Source organism: Sorex araneus, chromosome 9 (assembly GCF_027595985.1).
Source record: "Sorex araneus isolate mSorAra2 chromosome 9, mSorAra2.pri, whole genome shotgun sequence".
Lineage (NCBI taxonomy): Eukaryota > Metazoa > Chordata > Mammalia > Eulipotyphla > Soricidae > Sorex > Sorex araneus.
The window spans coordinates 64,979,445-65,005,526 of record NC_073310.1 but is presented as its reverse complement, the minus strand read 5'-3'; the positions used below and the strand labels follow the sequence as shown (position 1 = coordinate 65,005,526).

The 26,082-nt window shown below is 49.1% G+C and overlaps 1 protein-coding gene across 3 annotated transcripts in view; it reads right to left on the bottom strand.

Moving 5' to 3' along the window:
* UPF2 (UPF2 regulator of nonsense mediated mRNA decay) overlaps window positions 1–26,082 on the bottom strand; it is a 78,774-nt gene that overhangs the window by 13,870 nt on the left and 38,822 nt on the right. For all 3 annotated transcript variants that reach the window (XM_055146861.1, XM_055146860.1, XM_055146862.1), the window contains exons 10-16: window positions 20,056–20,164; window positions 10,647–10,760; window positions 9,240–9,356; window positions 6,387–6,572; window positions 5,768–5,971; window positions 4,941–5,216; window positions 4,582–4,765 (exon numbers count right to left, since the gene is read on the bottom strand). In XM_055146861.1, coding sequence (XP_055002836.1) covers window positions 4,582–4,765; window positions 4,941–5,216; window positions 5,768–5,971; window positions 6,387–6,572; window positions 9,240–9,356; window positions 10,647–10,760; window positions 20,056–20,164 — 1,190 coding nt within the window. The remainder of the gene's footprint in view (window positions 1–4,581; window positions 4,766–4,940; window positions 5,217–5,767; window positions 5,972–6,386; window positions 6,573–9,239; window positions 9,357–10,646; window positions 10,761–20,055; window positions 20,165–26,082) is intronic.

The window sequence follows — 26,082 nt, the reverse complement described above, 5'->3', positions numbered from 1 at the left end:
ATTTCATTCAGCAGCGCGTGAGCAAGCAGGGCCAGGCTGGTCCTACCCTCAGCCTTCCACGTGGGGCGCCACCAGGCAGCACAGACTAAGGAACAAGCCCGAGCACTGTCAAGCGTGGCCCCACACCCAAAATAATTAAATAAAAACACGTATTTAAACGTTGACCGCTGCGACCCCCGAGCACTTCCCATCCCACTCCTCGGAACGCCCCGCCAAGCTTCACCCTAGCTTCCCAACTCCCAGTTCCACACTGAATGCCCCAACAATTATACTATGAACAACTTTGTAAATCAGTGTTTAATAGCTTAAAAACATGCAAAATAAGAAGATTTCCAGTCCATTGCATCCTGAAAAAATTAAGTGTGTGTGTGTGGGAGGGGGTTGGAGCGGTTGGCATTACTTCTCACCTTTCATTTATGCAACTGTTTCTAAACCATGAGAAACATCTGTTTCTTTTTTTTTTCCTTTTTGGGTCACAACGGGGAATGCACAGGGGTTACTCCTGGTGGTACTCAGGGGACCATATGGGATGCTGGGAATCGAACCCGGGTCGGCCAAGTGCAAGGCAAGTGCCTACCCTCTGTGCTATTGCTCTAGCCCCTTCTTTTTTTTTTTTTTGCTTTTTTGGGTCACACACAGCATTGCTCAGGGGTTACTCCTGGCTCTGCACTCAGGAATCACTCCTGGCGGTGCTCAGGGGACCATATGGGATGCTAGGAATCGAACCCAGGGTTGGCCACGTGCAAGGCAAATGCCTTCCCCAACAATTCCCCTCCAGCCCCTTCTTTATTCTTTTTTTAAAAATGCTGTTGGTTTGTATTATGATTTATTCATATGGCTTCTCATTTTTATTCATTTCATTTCTCTTTTCTGTTCCTTCTATTTTTTTTTTTTTTTTTTTTTTTCTTTTTGGGTCACACCCGGCGATGCACAGGGGTTACTCCTGGCTCTGCACTCAGGAATTACCCCTGGCGGTGCTCAGGGGACCATATGGGATGCTGGGATTCGAACCCGGGTTGGCCGCGTGCAAGGCAAACGCCCTACCTGCTGTGCTATCACTCTAGCCCCCTTTCTGTTCCTTCTATTAATCTAGAAATCCCAAGCCAGAATTAGATTATATGCCAAAGCAAAAAATAAATTTTTATTAAAATATAATAACTTTCATTATATATTAAATCTCTTACATTTTGGTTTTGTTTTGAAATTAGAAAAATAGATAAAAGTAATGATTTTTATCTATTCTAAGAAAACTAAGGTACATATAAATAACACAAATATACTATTTATGGTGGTATGAAACTGCAAATAACTCAAGTCCCAACCAACAGAATAAATTATCCACATTCGTGCATGTAGATATAGCCAACTGATAAAGAATGGAGAGTTAAAAAAATTTCATGTGACAATTTAAAAAATATTTTTAATATTTTAAAAAAATTTCACGTGAGAAACATTTCATATATCACGTAGCAAAAGTCGGCTCTGTGCAAACACAGGGCTCTGCCCCCCGGCCCCTCCCAGGAACCCGGAGAAGCACGCAGGGTTCTTCGCTGTTGGCTGCACTTTCCCTCCAGGTCGCCTCCTTCTGCATTTCAGGTTTCTAACGGTACAGAACAGTCATTTCAAGCAGAAGACTTCGGTATCTATTTATTTTCTTCTTTTGCTTCATTACTTGATGTGTTTTGAAATGATTAAGCCTTAGCCTTGCTCCCCGAAGCCTCTGTGAGCAGCGCTGCCCGTACGGTGTGTACGAGGAAACACTGGTTGGTGCTGTGCCGTCACCCCGTGGCTCATCGATTTGTTCGAGCGGGCACCAGCAATGTCTCTCATTGTGAGACTTATTGTTACTGTTTTTGGCATATCCGACACGCCACGGGTAGCTTGCCAGGCTCTGCCTTGCGGGCTCGATACTCTCGGTAGCTTGCTGGGCTCTCCGAGAGGGGCGGAGAAATTGAACGCGGGTCAGCCTTTTACTGTTAAAAAAATTTGAAATGTGGGAAAAAAAAACTTGTGAAGGAAGAAAGTATGTATGAAAACGTTTATCTATGTCTATCTTTGTGTACAGAATACTAGTGATTTTTTGTTTGTTATGTTTTCAGTCAAGGCTCTGCTTGGAGCAGGGAGGGAAAGGCAACCCATCCCCTCCGAGGGGCCCCGGTGGAGACAGCCAGGCGCGGGGGCCAAGAGACTCTGTGTCGCTCTCTTCCGGGAGCTTGGTCTTATAGTCTCTGGCTGTTGGCCGTTGGCTGGATTACACGGCACTTGTGTAATGAGGCTCGTCCGAATGTGTGGAGAGTGGCCTCGAGCATGGCTGTGGCCGGGTTCTGGAGGTCTTCAACTGTCAAGGCTCTGCTTGGCTGCACGACATCTAATAAATAGCCCTGTTCTCCCGCTTGGAGAACCTGACAAGCTACCAAGAGTCTACTGCCCGCACGGGAGAGCCTTGCAAGCTCCCCATGGCGTATTCATATCCCAAATACAGTAAAAGATATATACATACCTCTCAGAGAGCCAGCAAGCTACCCAGAGTATCTCGCCCGCACGGCAGAGCCTGGCAAGCTACCCGTGGCGGATTCGATATGCCAAAAACAGTAACGATAGGTCTCATTCCCCTGACCCTGAAAGCCTCCAATTGTTGGGAAAGACGAGTAAAGAGAGGCTGTTAAAATCTCAGGGCTGAGTATAATAGAGACGTTACTGGTGCCTGCGAGTAAATCGATGAACAACGGGATGACAGCGATACAGTGACAGTGATGTCTTAAGTGTTTTCCTGATAATTATTAGTGGGCCACCACTAAATTAAAATGAAATAATTTGAGAGTGCCTGAAAACAATTAGTATAAAGAAGATATTATGTTACTATCTTACGGTCTAGCAAAAAACAAACCAAAGTAGATTTACTACTGATATCTCCTCCTGCACTGCTGACATTCAGACCCTAAGTCGCAGGAGGAAACGGGGTGGCCCGAGAAGCATGATGGGTCCAGCTGCCACTGTCTTTTAAGAACTGCACCTACAAAGAGTAAACAACGCTTTTTCTTTCCATAACTGAGAGTGCCCCCTCCCCCCCTGTACTGGGACTAGAACCAGGCCCTCCACGCCAGGTAAGCCTGCCCTCAGCCGTGCTTCTGGCCGCTCCTCCCCGGAGTCTGAGCACAGAAGCCCGAGCAGAAGCCTGATTACTCTGATCGACTCCGGTCTCGACGGGACGAGGCGCATTCCACTGCTCTCGGAACGCAAACAGCACCAACCAGTATCTCCTCGTACACACCGTACGGACAGAGCTGCTCACAGAGGCTTTGGGGAACAAGGCTAAGGCTTAATCATTTCAAAACACATCAAGCAAATGAAACAAAAGAAGAAAATAAATAGCTACAGAAGTCTTCTGCTTGAAATGACTGTTCTGTACCGTTAGAAACCTGAAATGAAGAGGAAGGTAGGCGACCTGGAGGGAAAGTGCAGCCAACAGAGAAGAACCCTACGCGCTCTTATGAGTTCAGTGGGAGGAAAAGCATCCCTAGCAGAACCCCTGAGCTAGTTCCCCGACACTGCAAAGCCCCCACGCGGCCCACCCAGCACCACTGGCTCCAAGCACCATGAGGCTCGCACCACGGCAGGGACTGCTAGGGGCACGAACTCCCGACTCCTGGCACAGACGGAGGGGACTCCTCAAAACATAGGTTCAAATAAAAAGGTAATCAGATTCAAAAATCTTATCACCATGCTGAACATAGTATGAAAAAGTTTCAGAGGAAAAAACGACATGTTCAGGCTTATTCAACTGATTCTTCAGATCTGTAATGTGAGGTGAAAGGACTGGTCCAACTGGTAAGGCCCAGGGTTCCCGAGCGTCAGGGCACAGGGCAGTCCACGACACTGGGCGGCCACAGGCTGTGCTCTCACTGCCCATGGCGCAGCTGCCCACAGTCCTCTCCGGCAAGTCTCAGAAGGAAACGGAAGGAAATCGAGCCCCCTGGCAGTACATTTCCTCTAGTCCAGAAAAAGGGGCATCACCCCCAGTGTCAGGTTTAACTGCCCAACAGTTCCAAACATCTCACAAGGACTCCCCTCCCCTCCTTCTAGCCTGCAAAAAACTGTTGCAAAAAACGCTTATTGAAAATGTATACTACGCAAGCAGATAGTAGATAAGTAACCCAAAATTCTAAAATTAAAAAAAGTCATCGGGCAGGAGCAAAGAGCATAGTGGGGAGGGCATTTGCCTTCAAAGGGCTGACCTGGATTCGATCCCCGGCACCCTATCTGGTCCCCTGAGCACCACCAGGAGTGATTCCTGAGTGCAGAGCCAGGAGTAACGCTGAGCATCGCCAGGTGCGACCCAAAATGCAAAATAAAGAAGAGAGGTCGACAGGTTGGTTTCTGTGCCTACCATGTGCGTCAAGTCCTACTTGACTGCTTTCCTCCAAACAAAGATAACGAAATCAAGAAAAGGTCACCTCAGAGCCTGCCTGACGCTATCCTGTGACATTCATCATGGAAGAGAGGGGCCAGAGCAGATGCTGCTAAAGATGCAGAGCAAATTCCAGGAACTCCTTCGCCTTCTTTCTGTGGTTAATTGCTTACCTAGTTTTATTAAGAATTCTCGTTCCAAGTCGTGCACCTGCCTGATGGATTCTTCTAGAGAATCGCAGAGCTTGATCTTTGGTCTAAGCAGCTCAAGAGTATCGCTGATCATGTAATCGATGTCAACAGGAAACGGGTGGTCTTTTGTCCAGACCTCTAGACTCTTCTTCCACCAAACGTACCGCTGATGACAAACAAACAAACAAAAATAAACAGCGCCTCCACTGTGTATTTTCAATTCTAAAAACAATCTTGCGAGAGACTTGATCTACCTAGGGCACACTGTCTGATACATGAACGCTACCTTGCTTTCTTTTCCGTCTTTTATAGAACAATGATGTGTGTATTAGTCGATGTACCTGGAAATACACGAGGAAGCAATCAAGCTTTCGTTTACTGGAGCCTCTGTCGAAGTACTGGCCACAGGTGTCCAGAATCGTGCACACGAGGCGGATCCGGAAGAGGTGCTCTGGGGGGTCGAGCGAGCTTGGCGAGCCGTCGGGGTTAACGCCAAACGAAGTGAAAGAATAAAGAGTTCGAAAGATCACAGCCGATTCCACCATTCGGTAATTATAAAGTTCTCCTAAGAACTTGGCACTGCTGATACGTCTCTGATTAAACTTAGGCTGATTAACCTGAAGGGGCACAGAGAGGGGGAGAACACTGCCGTTAAAAAAAAATAGTGAAGGGCTGAGAAGGGGTGAACTTCCCAAGACCCAAACAGAGAAAAAGATAGTAATGTCCTTTCTTCCTTGAAAGTAAAGTGATGGCTCCTGGGTGCCCCTTTCTATCTCTAGGAAACGGCTACCTTTAAAATACTGTAATAAAAAGAATCGACTGGACAGTATATTGAGTATGAAGTGATCACTAAAGGGACTGACAGTGTGAAACGGTCAGATGCAATTCTCTCAATACCGCCATAAATTTTCTCTGCATTCCAGGAACTAAACAACTTCTTATTCCAGAGGTCTGAAAGGGTCCTGCTCGAGACGGGGTTTATCAAGAAACCATTAACTCCAAAGCAGCATAAGGAAATGACAGCAGGAGAAAGGATGGTTTTCAAAGGGTTATTTTTCAAAAATACCATCACCAAGGGGCCAGAGCGATAGTAGGGCGGGGAAATCCCCAGGATCCCGGGGGGTCCCCGAGTGCAGAGCCAGGGGCGGCCCTGCACCCCCGCGCTCACCTCCATCCCTAGCCGGATGTCCTCTAAAACCCCGTCCACCACGTGTATCCCAACATCCTCCTGGTACAGCACCAGCCCGGCCAGGAGGTTGGCCACGCAGTGGATGCTGTTGTACTTCACGTTCCAGATGTTTATCATGCAGCAGATGACATAGTCTTTCACTTCTTGGTCCTGCCAGGGTAACTTGCGCATCTGCCTCAAAACCTGGATGAAGAGAATTTGCTTATCACTGAAATGAGCCACAGCAGTGAACACAGACAGGTCCTGAGACTCGACTGAGGGTGTGGGGGTCTGCTTCAAACTGGGAAACACTTCATGGTAGCACACGGGTCGGACTCGGGTCAAGCCCTGGCAGCACACGGCCCCCGCAACCTGCATGGTTCTGCTTCAGCTTCTTCACTCACACCAGGTGAGGAATGCAGAGCATTCCTCGTCCACTCTGCGGGGCGCTGAAGGACTCTATGAACAAGTGATCTAGGATCCTGGAATACACGTTTCTGACCCGAAGCAACACGCTGGAGAAGGCATGCAAAAAGATGACATCTGCTGAACACTGACAAACGTGGTCCCTCTTCGGAGAGCCCAACAACCACTGCTCCACGCTTCTGTGACGACTGACCTTCTCGGTGGTGACCTTGGAGAGGTCCTTGTACAGCAGTTTCCGGACATACTCCTGGAGCGGAGGCCTCTTCTTCTTCACCGTTTTCTCAGCCGGGGGAGGGTTGCAGTAGTAATATGCATTCTCCACCATCGTGACGTACCTTGCATCGAGATGCATTGCTTGTTTCTTCCTCATCATTTGTTCCTACAATTAAAATCCAAACTCATCAAAACCCTTTCATCCCAAGATTTCCCTTATTCTAAGTCAACCTCCATTTTCAGTGGTAAGACTTCAGGGAGAGGGAAAAAGAATAAGGAAAAAAATAATCCACCAGGTAGTCTGGAAAGCGTGTGCATCCCCTTGTACCACAAGGCACACTGGAACACAGTCACCCGGGACTGCTTGTCTCATTCCCACAATTGTCCGTTCATAGCAGTTCTGATGAGCGGCTGGGCCCTCAGTAGGACCCGGCTCACATACACGGACGAGGGACTGAAGTTAAGGAACACGAACAGAAAAACTCCTACAGTGCTTGCTCTCGCTTGCCCACACGCACCAACTGCGAAGGAATTTATCCTCCGAGTCTGTGCCCTCGTGTACTGCACCAGGAGATTCCACGAACAAGAAAGCCAAAAGCCAACTTTCACCTGACACATGTCCAGGGCCCTTGACTCACTGACTGAGCCCGCCACCAACTACTCAGGCTTCTGCCTGGCCCCTCCGGACACGCTGGGCAGGCTGGCGTCCCTGCTAGCCGGTGCACAGTGGAGCCCAGAGACAGTCAAGCAGCACTCCTAGGTCTTAAAACGGCGTCCAGCTAAGGATTAGGATTACTGGATTCACTCAATCCCTCATACGTGTTTCTCTTGACACTTAAGCTAAGCTAGGCACTATGCAAAATGCTAGGCAATGGCCAACAAACAAGAAAATATGACTGATTCCCACTCTTTAAAAACAAGTCTGGGAACAAAGAGGGAAAAGCTGGCCCACAAATAAACTTAGTGTGACCAGTACACGAAGGGAAATGCCGTGCTACTAGGGTGAGGAATAATGGGTCACGTACTACCAATACTGCACACCGTAACATCCAGAAGGAGAGAGAGGTAGAGGGAATTCGCCCGCCACAGAGGCGGGGAAGGGGAAGTGGCGGGGGGGTGGCGGGAGAGATACCGGAACGTTGGTGGTGGAGAACGGGCACGGGTGGAGGGATGGGCACAAACACTGTATGACTGAAACGTAAGCACGAAAGTCTGTAAGCCTGTAACTGCACCTCACGGTGACTCACTAAAGCAGATTAAAAGAAACAAGAATGGGCTCTTCCTCGTCACTCAGGAGCTCCTGGGCAAACCTCTCGAGAAGTGACCTTTCAGCGATGACCACGGGAGCAGCGCAGTGGCGAGAGTGAGAACAGAGGCTGAGGAGAGACGGCGGCGGCAAAGCTCAGACTAAGGTCAGTACTGGGCGGCGAGACGAGACTGACGCTGGAGCTGTGGGTTCTAGGTGTGTGGGACCCCCCAAAGCTGCCGTCAGGATGAGGGTGGCGGGCGGAGCTCGGTGTCCAGCTCTCCTCAGGCCACGTCTGTCGGCTCCAGAACGGGCTGTGACGCTTCCCTGCTGCTCCCAGGACCTACGCAGACCCCGGCCTCCCGGAGCCCCGGCCAAGCCTCCCCCGTCTGTCTGCTCTCACGAGGAAGCCGTCACACACCGGGGAAAAGCCCGCTGTGTGCCAGACCCTTCAGTATACCAGGCTCTGCACTGTTCCTCGTCTGCTAACGCAACGTGCGCGCGCGCGTGCCTGTGTGCTTGTGTGCGTGCCTCTGTGTGTGTGTGTGTGTGTGTGTGTGTGTGTGTGTGTGTGTGTTCGCGTGCCCCTTATTGCTGCTCCATTTTAACCTGTGACGCTCTGGCATCCCTAACAGCTCTCTGCCTCTGGGCCGCACTGCTCCGCGGCTGGCCACGGGAGCGCCGGGGGAGGCGGCTTCACAAGCGTCTCCCCACACACCTCAAACCCATTCGGCATCAGTCAGACCAATACTAAATCAAGCCAGTTCGAGCATTTTCTGCTTCCAAACAAACCCCAGTGTACTTGACACCCTCGGGGCATGCACACGCTTCACAGCCCCCGACCCACGCCCTGGCCGGGGGGCTGGCCCTCATCGCGAGGGACCGGGACCAGATCAGCCTTAGCACTTCTCTTTCTCCTCACCGCTCAGCATTTCTCAGCCAGTGCCAAGCGTCTCTGCCTCCTCACACCACGAGCACGGCCTGCGTGCCACCCCCGCCCCCCTTCCTGCTGACTGTCCTCACTGTCCCGGCTGTCGTACTCCCTCCGCACTGATCTTCCTGCCAACACCAGCCTGGGCCTGAGGACAGCGCCTCAGCAGGAGCCCTGCTCCGCACGCATGAGGCTGGTGAGGCCCTCGTCCAACCCAGGCAGCACCCGGGATGCCAGGACAGTGCCAGCAGCTCTGCGGGCTGGGGTCATCGGTGCCACCCAGAGCCTTTGACGTCCACGGTCTACGACTCTCGGACTCTGACGGGCACTGCACGGTGGAAACAGCGTGGCCAATGGATGACTCCCAGAAGTGCGGCCACCAAATGCTCAGACACAACAGGAACGGGACCCCAGCAAGCACCGTGACTAAAAAGTGTGTGTGAAGTACGACACACATGCACACCCCCCTGGCCCCTCTGTCCTACTTAATGAAGCAACACACACACAGGACCCCCACCTGTCCTACCTGATGCAAGCCTCTCAGTGGTACTTACAGCCAGGGAGGGCGAGACCGCCCGGTGGCCCAGAAGGGCCCACACTCCACCAGCACTGATTCAACCCCAGCGCTGAGCTGTCCCGGGCCCTCAGCCCCTTACCAACAGTACACTGGTCCTCAAGTGGGATTCCGGAGATCTGAAAAGAAATCTTCCACATGTTTCCAGGAGGGTACACGCCATTTCAATGTGGTGATGGGAAAAGTCGGACAGAAGCATCTATGGTAATAAAAATAAAAAACCCAGAAAGACAATACTTCATGCCTACTAGAGAAAGAAAATATCATACTTCTGATGTTTATGATGACTTTAAAAATGTCAGTGTAGAAACCAAAAGCTCATCTGCATTAGCTGAACAAGCCTGTTCGCAAGGCATCCTTTCGATGAGTCAAAATTTTCTGACTAAAAATGTCAATGTATTTAATGTCTTTCCTCAAATAGATGTATGAAAACTACTATTAAAACCTTTTCTATATTCATAGATGCTACGTAAACACACACCACACACACAGATGACATTTTCTAAACAGCTTTTACTGTTTTGTTTGGGTTTAGTTTACATGACATTTACTTTTCAAAATTCTGACAACAAAAGGCTTGCACAAAACTTATAAACAAAATACGCCACCGAGACATTTTAGAATTTATCCTTCCAATATTTTTCTGAGCTCAATTTCAAAGCCAAAAATAGATCTGGATATTTCATCTAACAACTCGGCTTTTGTGGCCGAACATGAGTGTATTTCCTTTCCTTTCCTTTCCGGCATGATTCAGGGGCGCGTGGTAGTCTACACCAAGAACTACACTTACCACGACCGAGCCTGAGAGGAGCGGAGCTGAGGCTCTCCCCGGAAGTGCTCACAGCCCTCCAGGCCCATGGTTGGTGGTGCAGTGTGACCAGAGGCAACCAGGCTGTCCCCCTCAAGCTGGGGGCCCGGGTGGCTGGGGATTCGCCCACCCCTGGGCAGAAGCGAGCCAAGGACTACAGCCGTGGCTGACCCTGACCCGTCTGGACACCCCCACCCTGTGACAATCATCTAGGACTGTAGTTCCTTCGCATGACTTTTCAGAAGTGGAATTGTTGTGTCAAAGAAATGTGCATGCCTCCGACATGCTTCTGATAAACACAGAAACATATTCACCGGGGGAGGCCCCGTCTGAGGCGCGTGCCCTGGCGCGCCCATTTTGTGTGATGTCTCCAAGTTATTAAAGGAAAACCCACTGCTGGCGAGACCAGCCCCCTGAAGGGAGCGCCAGGCTGTCTGCACCCGCCTCCCAGCGGGAATCTACCCCTCTCCAGTCTCCGCGGGGCTGCTCAGACCTTACGGCTGATTCCCGGCAAAGGGTTCAATGCTTGAAGCAACTGATAATGGCATGTGACCAATTAAGGTCACTGTATTCATCTCAGTATACTGCTAGTGATTTGGTCTTCCTCCAAATTAATCATTGTTTTTTCAGCACTCACAACTAAAAACTTATCTCTTTTATTAGTGAAAATTCACCACTTACCTTTAAACAATGGAGTGTGTCATTTTTTGTGAACATCTTAAACTTGGTAAGTTCTCCAATAAAACGAACAGTTTTATTTTTTGTTTCAATATTGATCTGGTCCTTTTTTCGTACCTACAAAATAAAAAAGATTAGATCCTATTTAAATAATTAACAATTTAAAATCTGATAAAAACATAAATATGTTTCACCCCAAATATTTTAAATTAATGTAGGCATAATTTCTTGCTATACTTAAATTATGTTAAAGCAAAATACGCTATAGAGAATACAAAAGCCAAGATGTCTTTTGAATAACTATTCCATGGTCACATGGGTGGGGAAACCATATTTTCGTCATATTTAGAGGTTCTCAAATAAGAAAAACTTAATTCAATGTTTCTCAAATTTATCTGGCAATATAAACCCCCTTTTAAAAACTGCTGACTACTAAATTACCCTACTAAATTAATATAAGGAATACACTAAAAAATGCTGCTTTAAGTATAATGAATACCAACAGCTCACTTAAGCAAATATACTAAAACTTAGTTGATGTAGTAGTTACAAACTAAATACCACTTTTTAATTACAACTTCATTAAAATTTCTAGTATAATTGCTATTCTTTTATTCTTACCAATCATAATAAATGAAGCAAAATTCAAATACTCTGCAAATATAAGCCCTCTACTTACGGCCCATATTTTAAGAAACACTGACCACAACAATATTTATTTACAATGGTATGCTGAGAACAGATACATCAAGATAATTGGAATCAAGCCTAACCTCAAAAATTTCAATTTCATCAGAAAACAGAAATCTTCTGAATAACAGTAACCCTAATATAACGGTACTTTCAATGAAGTCAGTGTCCTATTTTCCTTCCAGAATAAAACCACAGTGCTGGATCCACCCAAAATTCTGAGGAGTAATAACACTTTTTAAAAACTGAGTTTATCGATAAAAACAACACTAATCAATAACAAGAATTAATATTAAAATTCTAGTCTCTTGTTAACCACATTCTACTGCGATGCCCCCCTCTAGGTATTTGCTGGCATTCAAAATAAGACTTGATCTCACCAGTGGCTAAACAATTCACGATAGCCATTTCTAGAGACACTGAATTTTCAAACCCAGCTAGCAAACACCAAGAATGGACCTTCTTAATTTTCAGGGCCTGCATCCCATAAGAATCAGAGGAAGGCTTTTAGATTTTTTTTTAGGTCTTTAGGAATAATTTTAAAACACAACCCTACTTACTCATCAAAAATCACAGCAAACGACCTGAAACTCATGAAAACTGCACTGATCTGAAGGACCAACAAAACGACATTAAATAAAAATCACAAAAAACTCGATTACAGAACTTTACTTTTGGCTTGGGGGTCATGACTGACTACACCCAGGGACCACTCCTGTGTTCAGGAGCCTAGAGGGGGTCCCAGGGACCGGCCGGCTGATGTGAGCAAGAACCCCGCCCTCTGTAGTTCTACTCCAGCCCTGACAGAACCTGATCTGCATCACAACTTACTACGCATACAGTAGTCGTGAAATCAAGGCAGGACTAGGGCCGTTTGTAGTATTAAACAATGCAATCCTGAAGAAACGACTCCAGCCGTGAAATTTAAAAGAGCACAGCCTCCATGAAGACCCTCTCACAAGGAAACGGCAAATACAGTATCCAGGCAGTTCCTCTTACTAAGTTATCTTCTTTTGTGGACTCCTAGCTTCGAGGGCGTAACTCTCAATCTGAGGTGCTGCGTCTAAATCCAGCTGCCACATCGTTCACTGCTCACGTTCCTCGCCTATACAATGGGAGCAATCCAAGGGACGATGTTCTCTATCTCTGGACTACTAGATGGGCACTAAATAAATGCTCACTGAGTAAACGAAAGGCTTCCCTGTTTCGAGTGGCGCTCGGGGGCTGCATCAGCGCTGGGAATCAGAGCCGGCCATCCTGCAGGCACAGCAGGTGTCTCTGGACACCGAGCGTCTCTCTGGCACCAAGCCCTGCACACTCACGGTGCTTACACAGGGCTGGAGAAGAGTGGACCTGCACGCGGCCTACAGCCAGTCCCTGGCCCCGGACAGAGCCCCCTGAGCCCGCCAGGAATGACCCTGAGCACAGAGCCAGGAGATCCCTACCTATCTACCAATCTAGACCGATCTCAGAGGTATGAAAGAGCGAAAGACTGGGTCATAACATCGAAGCCCTAGTGGTTCTTTGGTGTCATCTTTTGGACTCTGAGCAAGCCGCATAAACAGAGACACATGAACTCCCAGAACCTGCTGGACTGGTTGGTAAAGTGAGAACAGAAATGAAGAGGCTGAGAGCAGGGCAGCAGCTCCAAAGAGAAAGTACACCTTTTCACACACAGGGAGCCCAGCTCGGCCCGGCACACGGTTCCGGCACAGCTAGAGCCAGCCCACGGCCCAGCAACGAGCCGGCGGTGGCCCCAACAAAACAAAACCAAAAACGGGACATGAGAGATCATAGTGAGGACTTTCCTTAATACACATCGTACATGACCAAGGATCATACAACCGTTAGGATGCAGAGGGTAAAGGACATCCTGAGTGGGAGAAATATTAAAAAGATGTAAGCTCATCAGTGAAAAGCTAGAGAGGAAAATAGGTAAAGAAAATAACTAAAATATTAACTCAAACTGATTTTAAGTGGAGGCTTCCTCCCATCCCCTCCTAAATTCTGCATTTTCTGCATCACCCCATGTGAGAGTTCAGTTTTTAAAAAGGTAAGGGGACTGAAGGGAGTACAGTGGGGGGGGAGGCGGCTCCTGCCTTACACACACCAGCCTGAGTTCAATCCCTGAAACCCAGGCAACCCCCCAGCACCACTCGGAGTCACTTCTGAGTGCAGTGCCCGGAGCTGCTGCTGAGCAGCACCAGGCGTGACCCAAAACAGAATAAGAGAAAACCAAAAATGCACAGCAAAGCATTTCAAAAGTAATTCAGGAAGTTGAATTTTAGGGAGACTAGGCACGCGCGCACACACACACACACACACACACACACACACACACACACACACACACGAAACAGTCTCTTGGGCGGGAGACACAGCGTAGTAAATCAAGCGCTTCCTTGTACACAGCCAACCCGGGTTTCACCCTTGGCACCACATGTGGTTCTGAGCCCCACAGGAGCACGGCTGGCTGTGGCAGCCCCCAAAATCTCTGGTACCGATATGGGGTGTCATTCTCGAAAGGTGACAGTGTCCACACAGAGCCCACAATTCTTAGACTTCCTGAGGCAAAGGCAGTACAATCTACGGAGTGAGAGCACTATTGTTTCGGGGGGAAGGCCAAGGCCCAGTGGTGGCTGGGCTGGGTCCTGGCTCTGTGCAAGGCACACCCTGGGGTGCTCAGGGAACTGCATGTCGTGCTGGGGTCAAAGCCGGGCCAGCTGCAGGCAAGGGCCCCTTTATAGTTTCTTAAATTATATAAAATAAATTTGATGGGGCTGGAATGATACCACAGCAGGGAGGGCGTTTGCCTTGCACTCGGCCAACCCAGGTTCAATTCCCAGCATCCCATATGGTCCCCTGAGCATCGCTGGGTGTAACCCAAAAAGCAAAAATAAATAAATAAATAAATTTGAAATAAAAAATATGATTTTTAAATATTTACTATATAATTTTTAAATGTTGAGATGAATGATCTCACACCCTCATTTTAAAAGTTTTTCAAAAGCTATAGCTTGTTTTTTTTTTTTTTAAAAAAGAAAACAAGCATACTTCTCTCTCAATATTTTCTAGTCTCTTGTTGGTTCCTTCAGGGTCAAAAACTGGTTTGGGGGTGGGGGGCCCGGGGCCCACACCCGGCAGTGCTAAGGGCTTACTCCTGGTTCCTCTGCGCTCCGGGATCACTCCTGGCAGACTGGGGTGCCCGGGATCACACCCACGTCAGCTGCATGCGAGGCAAATGCCCTACCTGCTCTGGCCCAAAAGTCAAACAATTTCTGTAACAGTACAGATAAATTAAGAGAACACTTTCCGTATATTGTCTTTTCAATGTCTCTTGAAAGGCTACAGTTCTCCAGTGAATGATCTTCACAGCCCGAGGAGCACGTCCGATTCACTGACGGCTAAAGGCAGAACTGAGACTGCCTTACAAGGTAACCATCACTAATCAAAGCTCTTAGACACGTAGAAGTCAGGACTCCAAAGCAGCCCCTCTAAAATTTCACCCAAATAGATGCCATGATTTGTCTCCTTTTGTTTTATCAAAACTTTATTCATTTTATCATTCAAGTGCTGTTTCTGTTGCAAATACTCTTCACAAGTCTTTACCTAACTAAGTTTGGCTTCAAAGGAATTATTTTATTCTGTGGATCACTGGTCTCCAAATTAGGGCAAGTTGAGATTTTTAGCTACAGAGATATGGATTAAGACTTTGTCCTTTGGTGCTGGGACGTGTGTCCTGGTGAAGGGACAGTGCTGGAACACTGCGTGACTGCAACCAAATCATGAACAACTTTTAACTGTATCTCATGGTGATTCATTTTTTTTGGTTGTTTGTTTTCTTGCTTTTTGGGTCACGCCTGGCGATGCACAGGGGCTACTCCTGGCTCTGCATTCAGGAATTACGCTTGGCAGTGTTCAGGGGACCATATGGGGTACTGGGAATCGAACCTGGGTCAGCAGCGTGCAAAGCAAACACCCTACCTGCTGTGCCATTGCTCCAGCCCCTCAGATTTTTAAAAAATAATAAAAAATAAATTTATTGAAGGCAAATAATAGATTTTTTTCCTCAGAAGATGTATTAATATTGCTTTTTTATTTCACACTTTGCACTTACCATTTTTTAAAGTTTGTACGTAAAACATATGGTATAAGTGCACATACAATTTATAAATATCCACGCCTCGTTGGAGTATGCAGTGAACTTATTTCACCAGCAGAAATGCACAGAGACCTACACAGCAGAAAGACCACGTACTTCAAAGTACCAAGACTGGGCACAGGCAGGCGAGGCACTTGCCTTGGAGCCAGCCCAGTCAACACCACAGAAGGCTCTCCGGTGACGGCAGGAAGCCCCAAGCACAGGGCCGGGAGTCAGCCTTCAGCACAGTCAGGTGTGGCCCCAAACCTGAATAAACACGTGTTACACGCACAGCTCAGTGATAGTGATTCGTGTAAATGTTTATATTGAAATGAATGTTGCTTCCCCCATTTGGGGGTGTGTGGGGGAGCCTGGGCGACACCGGCTGTGCTCAGGGATTACTCCTGCTTCTGTGCTCAGGATTTACTCCTGGAGGTGCTCAGGGGACCGTATGCGATGCAGGGGACAGAACCCAGGTTAGCCATGGGCAAGGCAATCGCCTTCCCCCACTGTACTATAGCTCCAGCCCCACTTCCTCCATTATTAAGAAACTCTGCTAAAATGAGAAAACAGAAAATCAGAGAAAGTGATTCTCATACCCTCACGAACCAAAGTCACTACTCATACTGATTTATAATTATTTTCTAGTTTTTCCACTCCAAATACTACAACTGAATTTAAAGATTTTACCTCTTGCCTTTCTAAAAAATAAAGTGCTTTCTGTATAATATAAAAATTCGTTGGCAAATACCACTTTTAATGGCTAACATTTCATCATCGTGATCAGCTGCACACGGCATGCTGTGAGGCGCCTCTGGAGTCTGGAGGCCGCCTCGGGAAAGCTTCTCGGAGCAGCTCGAGGGATCACAAGTGCCTCTAAGAACTGCAGACACAGCCTGCCAAGATGCGCCTCTACGTTCCTACCTGGAGCAGATGAGAACGGTCTCTCTTTTTCAAAAGTTATCTTTACTAGTCTGTCCGTCAAGTGATCAAGTTACTATCTGAATCTGAATCAGAATTTCTACGACCGCACTATGAGACTTCACAGTGGTAAAAGCCAGCGTAAGCCAAGGCAGCTATGACCCGACGTGGGAGCATGCTGGGCCGAGAGGGAGGCGGCTCACCAGCTAACTGCACACGCCGGTCCTGCGGACAGAGACGGTCCCGGCCAGCCCCAGCAGTGGGGAGGCTTTCTTTCAGGATGAGACAGAAGCGCGGCACAAGTTTACAGGGGTGACACCGATCTCAAAACGCGGCAGTGAAGAAGACACTTCCGGGAAGAGAACGAAGGAGCCTGCTGTGCGGGCAGACAGCTCACGAGCACCGGGCGAGGCTGGAGGGGAGAAGGATCTGAGGCTCCGGGGAGACAGACGCCAGGGGAGCCGGGTCAACTGCGCTCCCCCAGAGAGAGGTGACGGCAGAGAGCAAGTGTGGGAAACACGGGCCGTGCAGGGGAGAGCGGGAGAGGGTGCGCAGAGCAGGGAGAGCGAGGCGGGGTCTCTCAGCCGGCACTGCGAGTCCGGCCTGACGTGCGCCACACCCCGAGCACAGTCCTACTGGAGAGGTGCAGCCCGGGCTCCGGCAAGGAAGCAGACGCCGAGCACTGCGGGCTCAGCCCAAGAGGCAGTGAGAGCACAGGACAGACCCGCCTCCTAAGGCAGGACAGGCGGCAGTTCCCAGTCCGCAGGGCCACGGACTGACACGAAGTGCTTAAACGAGAGTGCGGGGGTCGCCAGGTGGGTGCCGTGACGCAGAGGGCGGCTCGAGAGGAGCGCTGCGCCTGCCTTCCCGGGCCAGCACGGGTTCAATCCCGGCAGCCGGGAGGAAGCCCTGAGCACTGCTGGGCGTGCCCCGCCTGCCCTCGTGGAAAACACACCGGCAGAGAGAAATGAAAGGGGGGAGGGGGCCAAGCAGCCGAGGGTGGGCTGTGCTGTCCCATCTTCTCCCCCAATGACGTGAGGGTGCTAGTCGCTGGCAGAGCCAGGAGTCTGGGTCCCGGAAGCACAGCCCCTCGGAGGAAGGCGGCGACCAGGAGCCCAGGTGCCCCTCCTGCCCCAGGAGTGCGCTCCCACCCCCCGGAATCCTGCTGTCCTGGTTGCATGCACTTTCCCAAATCCCCCCCACCCCGATTTTTCAAAGGTGAGTAACGTATGCATGAATGGAAACTGCTTAAGGTTTTTTTTTTTGGGTCATACCTGGTGATGCACAGGGGTTACTCCTGGCTCTGCACTCAGGAATTACCCCTGGCGGTGCTCAGGGGACCATATGGGATGCTGGGATTAGAACCGGGGTCGGCCGTGTGCAAGGCAAACGCCCTACCCGCTGTGCTATCGCTCCAGCCCCTGCTTAAGGTTTTTTTCACCAATTTTCACCCAGATCCTGCCTGTCTGGCCCAGCCACTGGTGCTTCCTCTTCGGGCTGGCTGAGGGCTGGGACTCAGGGAACACAGCGGGGCCCGTGACCAGGACACATCTGCTCTGGGAGCAGCCCTGAGCAAGGCGTGTTCTCCGAGTAGCAGCACATTAGCCCCCGAGAGACTCGGAACGCACTTCCCCCGACTCGTAGCTCTCCATGGAGAATTCTTACAAGAATCAGAGCGTTCTTCCTTTGAAGTAAAACAGCTTTCTGTTTCTCAGCGTTGCTCCTGGGTACTAGCAGTGCTCAAGGGTCCAAACTCAGGCCGGCTGCACACAAGGCAGGTGCCTGACCTGCTGTACCTGCTCCAGCCCCTGAAGCACAATAGTTTCATTTAAAGAAATTTACTTTTCCTTTTTTTTCTTCTTGGGTCATACCCGGCGATGCACAGGGCTCACTCCTGGCTCTGCACTCAGAAATTAACCCTGGCAGTGCTCAGGGGACCATATGGGATGCTGAGAATCGAACCCAGGTCGGCCGTGTGCAAGGCAAACACCCTACACGCTGTGCTATTGCTCCAGCTCCTAAAGAAATTTACTTTTAAAAAGGCCGAGTGGAGAGAGGCTTCTAAAATCTCAGGGACAGGACGAATGGAGAGGTTACTGAGCCTGCTCGAGAAATCGACAATCAACGGGGTTTCGTGATGCGTGTGATTTGTGATACTTTTAAAAAAGTGACTGGAGAGGAGCTCCTTAATGGCCACGATCCCAGAGGCACACAAAGGAATCTCGGAACCCAGCGGCTTTTAGCAGAAATCCCTCCAGACCTAATTATTGAAATATCAGAATTTCAAAACCATATGCTCTTCATAATCAGCAATAGAAAACAAATTATCTAATGATGCCTTTTCGGCAGGTCTGATTATTGGAGGAAAATTCCAAATAATAATGGTGGGTCTTTCGTCGAAATACTGAATGTAATATTCATTGAATGTTAAATATTGATTGAATGTAATCAAAGTGGAGAGAGAATACAGTGGAAATCATCTGCCACACTGGGGTTCTTGGTGGTGGAACATGCGCTGGTGAAGGGCTGGTGTCTGATCACTGTATGACCGAGACGTAAACCTGGAAGCTTTTTAACTGTTCTCACAGTGACTCAATAAATAAAAAATTAAAAATAAGTGAGTGGCAAGAAAGAGAGCTATGTTCAAGAGAGAATACAGGTTTTTCCAGAGTAAACAGAAAGCCCACGTAACTTTCCTCAGCCCAGTACTTCCAAACTACCTTAAACACAGAAAGCTATCCTTGCCTAGTGTCTACGAAAATCTAACACACATTTCAGCAAAAGCGGGCCCAAAAAAACCCCAACCGTAAATCTCATGCTCACAAAGACCCTGCGAAAGCCTGCAGAGAACAGCCCCCAGCCCCCCAGTTTCCCTCCTTCTGAACCCCAGGCCCCTGCTCACGACCCACTCCCGTGGCAGGTAAGCCTGCCATCTCTCTCCAGATGGACTGCGCTCAGCGGCGACACTGTTACTTCACTCTTCTGTGCTGGTGTCCGTCCTCCCTCGGGCATCCTGCACGCCGGGCGCCTGGGCAGAGCTGGCGCTCACCTGCAGTCTGAGCGCCCTGTCCCGAGTACTTGGTCAGTGCCATCTGGCCACCAACACAGCTGATGTCACGTCTCCGCAGTCTATGGGTGCTGGGGTGCTAGTCTCAATCACAGCGCCCTCCTCTCACTCCCGCATCATCTCTCCAAGAGGGTGGAGTCTGTGGGCTTGGGAGGGCCCCTAACGCCCCCCGCTGGGAGAGGTGCCAAGCACTTCCCAGGGTGCGCACTAAAGGCCTCCCCACAAGCTCTTATGTTCTGAAAGCGAGAATCCAAGCATGGCTGTGAGCACCCAGGGAGCCTGCGCTGCCCGGACCCCTAACATACCCGACAGGCCCTGGACTCGCCTCATCACCCATCTAGGTCCTTCCGGGAACACCTACAGAGGGGAAGGAGGGAGCAACGACAACTCAGACTGGATCACATGTGTCATTTCACACTCCGGCAAATAAATTTACGCTTAGAAACTCACAAGCCTGCACACATTCTAAAGTGTTACACCACTGTCAAATTTCAAAAATATGCTTACCAATAAAATGATCATGTTCTTAGACTAGAGAATCCTTACTCGACTTATAAGCATATATATTACAAAATAAATGCTTAAATACATACATGGAATCTGAAATCCCCCCTCAGCATGGAACAAAGATCCTCTGCTACATCAGACATGCAGGGATGCAATGTAGCAACCAATCTTGCATAGAATGGTAGCAAATCCAACCTGCAAAAGTTATATGTGATATGTATAAACGGAAAGACATGTCAGAAATAATTCATTTAAAAAATTTAAACTTTCTTAGATATATTCACACATTAAATGATTATAAAAATTAAGAATTATATAAACAAGCCTATTTATTGCCATCATAATGAAGTATATAAAAACTCAATCCACCCTGCGAAAGCTTATTAATAATCTAGAATTTTTCATTACGAGAATCTATTGTACATCTGCAATTTTACTGAGTATGAAATTCTGATAAAACAAGAAATACTGAAGAATATTGAATTTTAACATGGCTTGCATTTTTTATTCACATTTTGACTAATAAAACACTTTAAAAAAATTTTTAGTTATATTGAATCACTGTGAGACAGTTACAAGCTAACAGAACACTTATAGATCTAAAAGTAACAGCATCAAGTGAAAATCCTCTTAAACCATTTCCTTCTAACAATGTAGATACTCGAAACCTCACTATGCTAAAAAAGTAAAAATCAATACCCGAAAGGTCTGTGGGGCATCCCAGGACAGCGCCCTTGGCCACTGTTTCTGAAGGGGGCACCGACAGGCGGGGCAGCAGGGCCCTGACGGATGGGAGCAGGGCCCACGGGGCCGGGAGGAGTGCGGGACGACACTCTGCTAAGGCAGATTTCCAGGGAAGCTCCTGGTGACTTTTTCCCCTACTGAAAAGGGGGCAGTCAGACCCATTTGGGGCGCTCAGCCCCAGACCCCAAACAGCCCGTCTGTGCCGGTGCCTCCCGGCCCGGCCCCCGCCTGGCGTGACCCCACACTCCAGGCACCTGTTACTCAGAACCGACCTACAAATTCAATTTGTTTCCATTCTTGCCATCAGTGCTAGTTTGTAAAATCTGACTCTCTGCCGACTTCACAGTCAGTAAGTGAGAAGAAAAAAGCAGCAGGGAGGAGCTCGTGTAAGCAGGTGCAGACTGCAGGGCACGGCGTGCAGCACGAGCAGGCAACGGTTTGGTCACCAGAGAGCCCTGAGGGGCTTGCAAGCAGATGAAGAAGAGCTGGAGAGAGGCAGAGCGAGGAGGAGAGAGCACGGAGGGGCTCTGGAGAGGCGCCCCAGTGAAGCCTGACTCGGCCCTGTCTGCCTGAGCCTGGTCTCGGGCTCGGTTCCGTGAGCGCGCCCTCGTGTGCCAGGCCCCGCGAAGGCGCCTGACACCCATGTGAGCTGCTGTGCCTCCAACGCCCTGTGCAGCGCTGCTCTAGCCGCTGGGGCTCGGAGAAGGCCGCCGAGGCAGAGACGAGCCTGCTGGCCACGCGACAGCATTTCGCCCACTCCCACAGGGAGGAGACACAACCCGGTACGCACAGACGCAAACCAAGACCCTTAGCGCCAACCTTTAAAGGCTGACTTCAAGTATTTCAGAGGGTCTTATGGTGAGGGGCTAGGCCCCCGCCACTCCTACACTGTGGGGGTCACCTCACCCCGCGCTGGGGGATGCCAGCAACACAGAGCCCCAGGAAGCCACTCACAGATGTGGAAGGTTTCCGAACATCGACTAGCCAAAGAAGTCGGGAGCAGACTGGGAGAAGACAGTCACCCACCACCCAGCTGACAGAGGGCTAATATCCAAGATTCATACCACTTCTGAAACGCAACAAGGAGGAATGATCAAGCCCATCAGAAACGGGGAGGATCAGAGAAACATCTCCCACGGCAGACGGGGGCTAACAGGCACCTGAGAAAGACGCCACCTGGAGCACCAAGGAAACGAGGACTGGAGAGCAGGGAGAGACCCGGGTGCCTGCCTTACGCCAGCGTCAGTCCACCCAGGCTTGACCTCGCCACCCTCTGTGGTCCCCTGAGTGATCCTGAGCATCACTGCATGTGGCTCACAGAAAAACAAATATAACAAAAAATGGTGGCGGGGCTTGGAGGGAGATTAAAAAAAAACAGAACAAGCCATAGTGTAAGACAGTCACAGCATCTGGTATCTGCTGAGACCAGTGCCCATCAAGGAGAATGAAGGTCACTGTTGGCACGGATGTGGGGAAAGAAACCCTCCCGCATCGCTGGGGGGAAGGTCGCTGGTTCAACGGTTCAACCTTCTTAGAAGATACGGACACGTCCCAAGAACCTAAGAATCAAGGGGCTGGAGCAATAGCACAGTGCGGAGGGCATTTGCCTTGCACGCGGCCGACCTGGGCTCAATTCCCAGCATCCCATATGGTCCCCTGAGCACCGCCAGGAGTGATTCCTGAGTGCATGAGCCAGGCAGGAGTAAGTCTCCGTTATGACTCAGTAACTCCACTTCTTGCAGCTACCCCCAAAGACTCTTCAGAAAAGACACTCTCGGCCTGGGCAGTGGTACTGTGGGCAGAGCATTGGCCGTGCACGTGGCCGACCCAGGTTTGATCCCCGGCATCCCATATGGTCCCTCCAGCCCTCAAGGAGGAATTCCCAAGTGGACCGCCAGGCGTAACCCCTAAGCATCTCTGAGTGTGGCCAAAAGAACAAAACAGAAAAGCAAGCAAGCAAAGACACCATCTGCACTCCTGTTTTGTTTTTTTTCTTTTTGAGTCACACCTGGCCATGCACAGGAGCTATTCCTGGCTTTACACTCAGGAATTACTCCTGGCAGTGCTCAGGGGACCATATGTGAAGCTGGGAATCGAACCCGGGTTGGCCGCGTGCAAGGCAAACGCCCTACCCGCTGTGCTATTGCTCCAGCCCCTGCACTCTGTTTTCACTGCGGCACTCCTCACAATGGCCAAAATTTGGTACAAATGAAGTGCCCAAGAACAGACGACCATGTCCAAGTACGGGGCAAGCCAACCCTTTGGATTCAGACCAGTATCAAATGAACTTTTTAATTTTCAAGTGTCAGATGCATATTTAATGGGTATTTTAAGAGATCTGAGGGTTACTGTTTAGTTTTCACATTCCCTTTGCAGGACATTTTTCCTGCAAAGTGAAATTACAGTTGATTATCTTATAATCACCTATAAGATACATAGTCTTAAACCCACGGCCAGGTACTATGCTCCCAAATGCCACAACTATAGGTTAACAGATCAAGTCCAGACCCAAGAGGAAGAAAGAGCACGTGGTAGGTCAGGTTCTCGTTCTACCCAAAGAACTTTTCTGCGACCTCACAACTGACCCGCCTTCACCCCTACCACTTCATCCCCTCAACACCTGTGAGGCACCCTCCTGCCTGGGGACACTGGCCCCAGGAACCAGCCCCCCGCAGCCTCCAGCAGCCCCCAGGCCTCCATGCCCTACCACTCCCAACCCCCGTGCTGGTCCGAAACAACAGAATTCACCCTTCCCGAACACACGTGTGCTCACTCACTGTTTACTGTGTACGTGGCTGGCACGTGCCCCGATGGATTCCAAGCACCATGGGAGTCTGCCAGCACTCCAAACAAGTACCGAGGCCATAGCAGGTTCTCAGTAGATGTGTGGGAGATGAGAAACTCTCGGCACAAGGACACTGTTAGCTCCCATTACACTACCCTTCACCACATTAAGGAAGAATCCTGTTCCATAAGAATACCAAGTTTGAGTTTTGTATTTTACCAAAAAAGGAGTTTATCCAGTAACCCATGCACTTAGTGAGATGATCACATTTTTTTCTCCCCACTAAAGCAACCTTTCAGGGGAAAAAAAATAAGTATTTTATTCCCTAAAATCAATCTTCTTTGATAATGCTGGGTATTTATGTTAATTTACTTGTTTGCAGTGCAGCAATGGATTTTTGCTTTTGATACATGAAATATAATTTGGTAATGATATGCTAGTGACTTCCTGTTTAGGGTCTGGGAGGGGGCGGGCCATTCCCAGCAACACACAGCTCACTCCTGGCAGGGCTGCAGTTGGCACACCGGGGACGGAAGCACAGGTCTGTCACCTGCAAGGCACAGGCCTACCCTGTACTCTTGCTCCAGTGCCCCTTAAACTGTTTTTGGCTCAGTTTGTTTTTTAGGCCACACCCGGCAGTGCTCGGGGCTTACTCCTGGCTCTACCCTCATGAATCACTCCTGGAGGGTTCCGGGGCCACACGGTGCCGGGGACCAAGCCCAGGTGGACGCATGGCAAACACCCCACCTGCTGTGCTCTCTCCAGCCCTGCCCCTTGAACTTTTAAATGTTATTTTTTTTAAATACTCCACTATATTTAGATTTCTTTCAGAATGCAGCTCACAATTTTTAATTTTTAAAACTAATCTTACTCTTAGTTGCTATTTGCCAATAAAGTCTGAGATTACAACATGTTGCATATGATTCTTGTCTTCCTGGAAAGTCGCTGTTTATTTTTCTCTGTCCTTTAATTAGCCCAATCTAATCCAAAGCTTTTTCCCTTCTCCCCTTAAAAAATGTGAATACAGTGATCCATTCTTAAGCAAACCAGCTGGTTTTCCATCAGGCTCTGGTAATCAAAGCTTTCCGTTTTAATGGGGATTTAAAACTGCACAATACCCAGTTGAGGGGCCCAGGGCAGGAGAGGCCTGCAAGTGGTTTGACCCCCAGCATCTGGCTGAAAGAAATAACAAGTTTTCTTTCTCTCTTTGAAATGTAAAAAAATTAGGGATAGAGAGGTACTACAGGGTAAGACATCCCATTTGGTCCCAGGAGTGATTCCTGAGCACTGAGGCAGGAGTAAGTCCTGGGCACTGCTGGGTGTGGCCCAAACCCCCCCAACTCCAAAAACACCATCACAAAAACAAAAACCTAAAGAATTTAACTGTTGAAAACTATTTTATCTCTGTGATCAAAAACATCTAAGGAAAGGAAGAATGTGAAAGAGCAAGTAACTGCTCAACTAAAGAATAAAAAGGACTTATAGGAAACATTAAAGCAGATGATTGTAAAAAAAGATTAAATTCTGTAAAAGAAAGAGTGGGTCGGGGCTGCAGCGATAGCACAGCGGGTAGGGCGTTTGTCTTGTACTCGGCCGACCCAGGTTCAAATCCCAGCATCCCATATGGTCCCCTGAGCACCGCCAGGGGTAATTCCTGAGTGCAGAGCCAGGAGTAACCCCTGTGCATCGCCAGGTGTGACCCAAAAAGCAAAAAAAAAAAAAAAAAAAAAAGTTCTCATATGAGAAAAGAATGCCAATGTAGAGGCTGGAGCAACAGCCGTTTGCCTTGCATGTGGCCGACCCAGGTTCGATTGCCAGCATCCCATATGGTCCCCCAAGCACCGCCAGGAGTGATTCCTGAGTGCGAGAACCAGGAATAATCTCTGTGCATGGCTGGGTGTGGACCCCCCCCCCAAAAAAAAGAATGCCAATGTGTATGAGAATGGGTGCCAATTAGGCTTATTAAGGAGATGGCATCTCAGAATATGGAAATGTCAAACGTGTTGTACACCCCAAACTAATATAATATTGTATGTCCACTTGGCTTTGGTTAAGAAATTAATTTTGGGGGGCCGGAGCGATAGCACAGCAGGTAGGGCGTTTGCCTTGCACGCGGCCTACCCGGGTTCAATTTCCAGCATCCCATATGGTCCCCTGAGCACCGCCAGGAGTAATTCCTGAGTGCAGAGCCAGGAGCAACCGCTGTGAATCGCCAGGTGTGACCCCCCCCAAAAACATAAAAAGAGTGGGGTCAATCTGAAATCACCTATGAAATGTCCTGGTGACTTTTACTAACGCTGCTCATGTTTCCAGTGCAACACTGCCATCTAGTGGCGCACCATGCTGAGGGATCCCGAGACCTCATTCTTGCACGGTTTCTAATTCAGCCAGAGGAAGAGGAGTCCCTCACAAAATCCCAGCAGTTCTCCTACAAGCTGAATAAGGAAAGGCTGTTCAAGAATGAAGACTATTTGGGGGCTGGAGTGATAGCACAGCGGGTAGGGCGTTTGCCTTGCACGCGGCCGACCCGGGTTCGAATCCCAGCATCCCATATGGTCCCCTGAGCACCGCCAGGGCTAATTCC